This window comes from Palaemon carinicauda, chromosome 33 (genome assembly GCF_036898095.1).
Source record: "Palaemon carinicauda isolate YSFRI2023 chromosome 33, ASM3689809v2, whole genome shotgun sequence".
Lineage (NCBI taxonomy): Eukaryota > Metazoa > Arthropoda > Malacostraca > Decapoda > Palaemonidae > Palaemon > Palaemon carinicauda.
This window is the reverse complement of record NC_090757.1, coordinates 69,967,236-69,976,559: the sequence shown is the minus strand read 5'-3', so window position 1 is coordinate 69,976,559 and position 9,324 is coordinate 69,967,236. Positions and strand designations below refer to the sequence as shown.

The following is a 9,324-nucleotide window of genomic DNA, read 5'->3' as shown; positions in this document are numbered from 1 at the left end:
AATACAGTGGTGTTCTTGTAAGGATTGAGGTATTTCATACAATCTGCTCATACCTTGGAGTCATCGGGAAGATGATGTCCGGCACAGGCATTGAGGACATCATCATTGAGGCTGGTGTATGTGCAAGTGGATCGATTGATCAAATGTTGAGGGGCAAACATTATAACCGTGCAATGAGAGTTCACAAATTGATGTACGAGTCCCTAGAACGGCTCCTGCTTGATGCCTTTTATGCCGAGAGTGCAAATGGAAGTTCATTAAATGCCAGCTTACATGAACAACTTAAGACCCTCATTCAGTCACCTTCTCAATCTGGTTTGAATGACCTCCGTGCAAGTGATTGCTTTAAAGAGCTGTATCAGCAGTACTGTATTTTCAAAGATCAAGTGAGACATGGGGAACTTGGCAAAACAGCTTGTTTATGGCTAAACTATATGGACAAAGTGGCGTTGCTCTTGTGATTTGCTAGGGCAACAAAGTTGAATGATCTTGATCTACACATAGCCTCATTATGGGACATGTGGCCAGCATTTTTGGCCTACAACCATCATAACTATGCACGGTGTGTTCCTGTGTACCTTTTCTCATTGATGAACTTGTCACACACCCACCCTGGTGCTGAGGAATTGTTGCGGAAAAATGGTTTCAGCGTTTCCCGATCAGATGTTCCATCTACACGGAATCCAGTGGACCTCACAATTGAAGAGACCATCAATAGGCATGCAAAATCACGTTGTGGAATCATCGGCTTTAGTAGGAACCCTGCAGCCTACAACAGGTGGTGCATCACCCGCCATGCCAGAGCTACATTTATGGAAGCGACATATGAAATGGCAGACATGAGTTCCACAGAGCTTGATACACACAAGGAAATCAGAAAGTCACAAATTGCTAAATCAGAGTCAGACGTCCAGTCTCTTCTTGAAGCAATTAAGGGATTTATGAACCCTTTTCAGATTGATGTCAAGGATAAATTATTCTGTTTGTCTTCTGGAGCACCAGCAACTTCAAAAATTGAAGCTGACTTGTTGAGTGCTGATGCAGTTGGAGAAAAGGCATTCAGTGAGTTCATAACACAAAGACTACAGAGCAAGTTAGTTAGTTTCCACCAACCCATCCCAAGAAACAAACTGAGCACATTTGCCTCTTTAAGCCTAGTCAAGAAGGTTACAAGTGCGACTAACAAACAAATTCAGATTAAAGCTGAAAGAAACCTCTTTGGACAGCTGGTGATGCTTTCTGAGGAGCACAGCATCAGCCTGGAGAAGACACTAAGCTACCCATTAGCACCAATACCCTGTGCACTTTCAACTGCCGATGGTCATCCTGTGAAGACAGACAAAGCAAAATTGTTACATGTACTGGAGACTGGTGTTGCAGCTCCTGATGCACCAAAGGTAGAAGAAACAGTGTACATCATAGATGGTAATGCAATTTTGCAAGCTCTGATTGGCCTGCCTACTACCTTTGAGGAACTTGCAAGCAAGGTGTTTGAGCAGTTGCCAAAGGTACCAAGAGTATACTTTGTTACAGACACATACAAGGAGAATTCCATAAAGAGCTATGAGCGATCGCGTCGTGGTGAATCACAAACATTTTTTATCAAAGGTGCAAGTACAAAAGTACCTCGTGACTGGAAATCTTTCATGAGTAATGACTCAAACAAAGAACAACTGATCAAACTTTTGTTGTGTGAATGGCAAACAGAAAAATATGCCCCTAGATCACACAACAGACACATATATTTTGTGTATAAGGAAGAATGCACTCTCCTTACAAGTGAGGATGGATTAACTGTTCAGACCATGCAAGTCCAAGACCTATTTTCTTCACAGGAGGAAGCAGATACTCGGATCATTCTGCATTGCATCCATGCTGCCAAATCATTTGGTACAGAAAAGGTGATTGTAGTCCGTTCACCAGATACTCATGTCTTCCTATTGCTGTTGAAGTTTTCTCAAGATACCAATCCGTCTGTGTTATTTGATACTGGCGTTTCAAATAAGAGAAGACTAATTGATGTGAGAGCTGTTATTAGCAAACATGGTACAGATTACTGTAAACTCATGTACTCTTTTCATGCATTCACAGGATGCGATACAACAAGTGCCTTCGTTCGCTGAGGTAAACTTACACCAAAGAAGACACTTGATGCCCATCCTGAATACCATTCAGCATTAATCTCTCTAGCAACCACTGCTGAACTTTCTGAAGAAACATTCAGTGAACTTGAACAGTTTGTCTGCTGTATGTATGGTAAGGCCAACTACAAAGACATAAACAAGCTGCGCTATGATATGTTTAGACAAATATTCCAAGCCAAGAAAGGCCAAACTTTGTTCAGTTGTGATGGTATTGATCTGAGCTTGCTACCACCATGCAGGTCATCATTGCACATGCATATCTTACCAAGCATATGTTTGGAATACGTCCAGTGTGACATATCCAGACATACCAAATCCAGTAGGCAAAGGCTGGAAACTTGATGACTCAGGACAGCTGCAGATTGACTGGGTCAAAGGTGATATACTGCCACGGGAACTCATTGATATCATGCCAGACAGAGAAGCCGACAGCGATGATGATTTGGATACAGAGGATATTGACATTAACAACGTAGCTGACATCATTTATGATGAAGAACCGTGAACGCAATGTGTAAATTGTCAAGCTAGTTTTTTCTGTAGTCTGTTGCCAGTGACAAAGAGACACCAACTAAGACATCATACTCCACATATAATGATATTTATATGAACATAACTTCGTTGATTTCAAACATTGATTTAGACTTCCAAGCTCTTCACCATTTACTTGTTGGTATTAGTTATCAGTTTGAGTTATAAATGACATTTATTTTGGTTACATTTATCTTATTTTACTGTTAATCAATGATTTTCTTGGTTGTCTCAGTGAATGATACCTGTTAGATATGAAAGTCAGACACACTGCAACAGGTAGTATCCTACATTCATAGTTTTAGTCATATTTACTATGTTTGTGAATGCATATTCATGATATAAGTATGTGGTGGCCACTTTACAGTGAATAATGTCCAAGCAGTATAACTCTTTTCAAAGCATCTCATTCTTTAAATGTTAGCAAAATACTCTTTTGTGTAATATATCAAAAAGATAAATTGTTTTGTTGCTATTTGGTACCAGAAAGTAGAGATGATAGGGAAGATGAGGGTAGAACAAAGTTCCGTCAATTGAAACTTGGCCTGTTAAGGGGTGGGGGATATGTATCAGCAATTTAGATAATGGATATTAGTAACAGATTAACTTTACATCATCAAGCTTAGTTGTATATGCTCCAAAAATTTGATCGGCACCAAAATAATGCAGATATGTCACGATTTACAGAAGATATTACAAAGCGTTCCCTACAAAGTAGGTTTCGATAAAAATATGTGGCCATTTTACAATGAATTGATTATTATCACTTAATTCATATGTTTTGGGAAACTAGTGAACGAAACTGATATGCAATATTCTAAATAAGATTATGAACAAAATCAGATACAGAAATGTAGCCAAATGCCTCAACAATTTCATCAGTATCAGTAGCAACTAGTTACAGGTGCCCATTTTTGAACAAAAATTAAGGGTAGGGGGTACAATAATGGCCCTGGAATACGTAATAATCATTAATTATGGACATAATTATATACCATTTTGTAGCACTTGGTCTTAGCATGATGTTGGTACCAAAAATGTTTACTTAGTTTGGATATTAAGGAAGTTAGAGCCAATAAAGCGACACAAAGTAAGTGTGGCTGAGAATGTGAAAATTTGGCGTGCGGTTTGTACAAAAAGTGATAATTTTGCATTTTTGCCAAATTTATATGTTTGAAAACACCCGGATATGCATAAAGGACACCCTAAGGAAGAAAACTAGGGGGGTTGTGAAAGTTCCCTAGGGGGGGGGGAGGGTTTCCCTTTCTGGCCCATGGACTATTACTCTTCTATGCACGCCACACTCACGAAACTACCACCCTTCGCCAGTATAAAGGCATTCACTTGGTTTCTGTGTGCTAAGGTTCACTTTCAAATCAAGGATGTGACTCGCTCAAGCACCGAAGCAGACTATGTCCTCGCTTTGATCACCGAGGACACTTTCCCGGATATCTCTAATTTTTTTGTAATCAAGGAAACACCTGGATAGCGTGCGATGACGTCAAAATATAACTCCTGGAGCAGTATTCACCTTCGCCAGCTGCCCGTATAGCCAAGCTTTTCTAGCTCTCTCAGTAACCGTTTGGGGACCATAAGGCTTTGCTCACTCTCAATGAAATGACCAGTATCGCTCGCCTGCAACCTCCTGCAAATGGCTCTCCTCTGAAGGAGAAACTGCTTTGTGCCCTTTGGGTATGATGCCTATGCGAGAATGCGCGTCCTGTCATCCATGATGTGGATATTTTGCTCATGAAGGCCATGATAAATAAAGTTGAAGCCCTTATAGACAGCCACTTAACCACCTTCAAGACCTCTATCAATGCTTCCACTCCTGACGAAAAGGACGATTATTGAACATCAACTGAAGCTGACGTGAATGTGGTAGGTTGGAATGTGGTATGACACAGACGCCCACCTTGTGATGTGCCGGAGTGGTGACAAAGCCGTCAACCACCAACATATGCTACTACCCGTCGCTCACACCCCTAATAACGACCTGTCCTGCCATTTACTGATGCCCATCGGTTGCAGTTATGTTACTACCGCTCCAGATTTACTGCTGCTGTGAAAAGATATGCGAATAATTGTCAGTGGCCAAAAAATGTATAATTTGGCCATTGCTTGTGGCGGTGGCCTACCTTATCACGAATCTTTTCTTTTTACATAATGGTTATGGGTTTGCGATTTTTTGGTAGACACTGGGGCTTGCCGTTCCCTTTTACCAAGGCCACTCTCCCGAACACGGTGGGATCATTCTAAGCTTGCTGACATCTGCCTGGTAGCTGCCAATGGATCTGTTATCCCCACACATGGGTACGAGAACCTCACATTATCGTTTTGGAGCCCGAAATATCAATGGAAGTTTTTCGTTGCTGACGTCACATTGCCAATCCTCGATGAAGATTTCTTCCACCATTTCCTCCTCCTGGTTGATGTTTCTTACCGAAAGTTAATCAAGGTAGACTCTCACTAGTCTACACCTCTTCACTCCGCCCCCTTCGACCTCGCTCTTCACATCAGCACACCTACTGATGCCTACACTGACCTCCCTACGTCGTACACGGAAGTCTGCCTTCCAGAACTCCGCCAAACACGGTATTTTTTACCATAACAAGATGATGGGACCAACAATGTTTTCCAGAGTCAGGCATCTGGCACCGAAGTGTTTGGCAGCCATGAAACAAATGTTTGCCGACATAGAAGAAATGGGCCTTTGCCAAAAGGCCTCAAGCTCATGGTCATTGTCATTACACATCATCCTGAAGAATGATGGCACTCTGGACCCTTGTGGGGATTACAGGCATCTGAACATGCAGATGGACCCAGATCACTACCCCCTTCTAAACATTGCCAACATTACCACCTACTTTGACCAAGTGAAAAGTTTCTCCACGCTGAACATATTGAAGTGGTATTATCAAGTACCCATGAACTCAGAAGACATCCCCAAAAGTGCCATTATCACCCAATTAGCTACCTACACCTTCAATTACTAATGTTTTGGCATTCATAATGTTGGGACTACTTTTCAACGCCTTATGGAGGGCATCTTAGTGGACCTCCCCTTCTGCATATTTTACGTGGATGACACACATTTGTTCTCTTCCTCCAAAGAGGAAAACCTCAATCCCCTACACATTATTCTCATCTGCCTACAACAGACTGGCCTTGTTGTCCAATTCGACAAGTGAACCTTTGACGCCAACAAAGTGATGTACCTAGGGCACCACATCATTCTTGAAGGAGTCCACCTTCTCCCCGAGAAGGTAGCATGCTTTCCAAACTTCCTTACCTCCTCAACTGTCAAACAATGCAACAATTCTTGGGCATGATCAGACATTATCACTGTTTCTTTCCAGCCATCTACCCCCTCTATGCTTCCCTCAAGGGCAAGCCAAAAGTTCTGAAGTGGGGTTCCCATGAAGAAGCAGCCTTCTACAACGCAAAGAATCCCCTATCAACCACTCTTGTATTCGAGCAGTTGGTCAACAGCTCGCCTTGCCCTTTGGTCTTCTTCAGTAGAAAACTTTCCAGGGCAGAATCCGGCTACTCTACTTTCGACTGTGAATTGATAGTGGTGCATATGGCTGTCTATCACTTCCACCTTTTCTTAGAAGATGCGCTCTTCATCATTAAAATGGACCACATGCCTCTGGTGCAAATCTTCACTCAACAGTTCAATGCCTAGTCCGCCCACCAATGACGACATCTTTCCATCATGTCTGAATACTGTTGAAACTGTCTACAGATCCCTGGGAAAATGAATTCCATTGTCAATGCCATGTCAAGAAGCACGTTGGCTGTCATTTAACCGGGATTGGATTACAACGTCTGGGCAGAAGCCCAACAAAAAGAACCAGAGTACAGAGCTTGCAGGACATTCTGCACATCTCCCCCATATGGAAGGTGTTGCCTTCGATAACTCCAAAGCCATTCTATTTTGTGACATCAGTACTGGTAGACCACGACCATGGTTACCTGCACCCATGCGCTGACAGGTGTTTGATTTTTTTATATTCTTTCTCATACATCATACTGATGTATTACACAGCTACTGAAGATGAAGTTCATTTTGCACAGCATTACTAAGGATACTATGGATTGGGTCCTCGCCTGTACTTCATGCCAAACTTGAACAGTGCATCGACACACTGATTCCATGGGTGGGCACCTTCCCTCAACCTCAGTGTCATTTTGCCCACATTCCCGTCCACGTAGTCGATCCCTTACCCACATCACTAGGGTATTGTTACCTGTTTACAGTCATTGATTGCTCCACTTAATTGTCCTTAAACCCTTCCCTTGCAAACTTGAGTGATTGGCTCATGTACATTCGCCTTACGCACAGGGTGGATAACGAGATTTGATATCCCTGAGCATGTTACTTCTGACAGGGGTATCACTTTCCCCTCTTAATTGTGGATGTCATAAGCCTATGTCTTGTGCATCACCCTACATCACCTACCACCAATTACAACCCTGCAGCCAACTGCGTATTTGAACGTTTTCATTTCACCCTCAAAGCAGTTTTGATGTCCCAATGACTCAAACTGGTTTATTAAGCTTCCTGGGTTCTCCTGAGACTAAGTACCACTACTAAAGACGCCCTGGGTGTCTTGGCAGCTCAAATGGTGCATAGCAACCCGATGGTCGTCCTTGCTGATTTTTTTTTTGTCTTCATCCTCCTCCAATAATATCTAGCGCCTTCGTCCTTTTGTGGGAAAATTTCCTCCATGCCATCAGACTTACAAGCCCCCAGCATAGCAACACATACTGACAGATTTGCATAAAGCATCGCATATTTTCATATGCAACGACACTAGCAAGCCTCTGCTAACGCCCTCTGACACTGGCCCTTTCCTCGTGATCCTTCGCATACCGACAGCTTTTTTAGTTGAAATTCATGGCAAAGAAGACTGGGTCTCTGTTGATTGCCTAATGACCTGCCTGCACGACACCTGTCAAGAAAAGGACGCATGTATGTCTTTTCTAGGGGAAAGCCATGTACCGCATATATTTCACATGCTCGTAGACTGTAACGCTATTTCCTTTTTTTGTATATCTCTCTCTACCCCTGGACCAATAACAGTACCTGTTTAAGTTTGCCTTTCTATGCATTAGCCTGTTTTAATTTTTGTGAAATTCTTGCTCGGAACTGCTTACATATAAACTCATTATCTGTTCAATAAAAGTAATGGCATTCATCTCGTCCCTCTGTTATAACCTAAAAGCAACCTTGTACAAAATAATTTTCTAGATGATAGACTTCGATAAAAATATGAAATTGCTTCTTGCTTCTGTGTTTTCATGCAGGTGGTTCAATCAATTCTTTCGAGGAGGTCGCTCTATTGCCGCCTCTTTTGTTAAGTATTCATTTGAACTGGATTACATATGGGGTATTAAGAGTCCAACCCTCTACCTTTAGCCTCTGTTTATAGTTTATATATGAAAGATCTATTTATATGTTTTTACTGTTCCTAAAGTGTTTTATTTTAGTTGTTCACTACCTCTTTTGTAGTTTGCTTACGTTCTTATTTCGTTTCCTCACTGGGCTAATTTTTCTTGTTTGGGACTTTGGTCTTATAGCATCCTGTTTTTACAACAGAGATGTAAGTTACCTTGTAAACTAAATCCGGCCAAACTTGAATATTAAAAAGTTGTCATTAATTTAAATTATATTAAAATATCATTTTAAATTATTAATAAATGAATAATAATGTAAATAACACGATATTTTAAATTTTATTAGGATTTTCTTTTCTTTAGGTGTGGACGTGTGTTTTAATGCTCTGTATCGAAACTGGCTTTAAACGGAATCATCGTGTATCTCGTTGTTTATACTATGAAAAATCTCTTTGTAGGTGTTTGCTAGTATTGATATTAGTGAAATATAGTGTTAAAAATCAGTGGTTTCCTTGTATGTGAGGTCTGTAGCGAAAGGCCTGACCCAGCATTTTTGTGTTGGGGCGGGGCTACTTGAAAAGTCATTGAGAAATGACTCAATATGCCTTTCTCTAGAAAACGAAAAGAAAAATTTAATCCCGTGAAGGATTTCGATCTATTTGTGACTGAAATCGACACGGTACTCCAAGGAAAAGAGGAAAATATAATGGCAGCAGCTAATGGAGAATGTGATGACTTAGGCAATCATGGCATGTGTGGGCACTGTGAGTCCTATGTCGCTGATGGGATACAATGCAATGAATGCCGAAGATGGTACCATAATGAAGAAGCTTGCTCTAATTTAAGGGATGGTACAAGTACTCTTTTACAAAGCAGGAACATAATTTATAAATGTCCAAGATGTGTCGAGACTGCAAATCCCAATGGTTCATGGGCCAGGCAATCATGGGAAGACATGATGAGACTAAGCATCAATATAGAAGAGATGAAGGTAAATGTACAACAACAGATGTCTGGTTTTATGGATATGATAACTGCTCAATACACTGATATGCGTTAAGAAATTGTTGAGCTGAAAGAGAAACTTATGGAATACGAACAAGAGAATGTGACCAAGACCACATATGCAAGTAAGTTGAAATCAAGAAACACTTTGGTTATAAAAACTACGGAGGAAAATACGAAGGCTTCAGAGATCAAGAAAACTATCATGAAGAAGATAACCACGAATGTCGAACAGGTCAAA

General features: G+C 41.2%; 1 protein-coding gene across 1 annotated transcript; it reads left to right on the top strand.

The window, feature by feature from the left end:
- Nucleotides 1–5,946: 5,946 nt before the first annotated feature.
- LOC137626236 (uncharacterized) lies at nucleotides 5,947–6,363 on the top strand. The gene has a single exon (XM_068357309.1). It carries the CDS (start codon nucleotides 5,947–5,949, stop codon nucleotides 6,361–6,363), a length of 417 nt encoding a protein of 138 aa, XP_068213410.1.
- The last annotated feature ends 2,961 nt before the right edge of the window (nucleotides 6,364–9,324 follow it).

Excerpts from the sequence above, each read along its gene's own strand:
- LOC137626236 (XM_068357309.1), top strand. The coding sequence starts at position 5,947 with ATGCTTTCCAAACTTCCTTACCTCCTCAACTGTCAAACAATGCAACAA.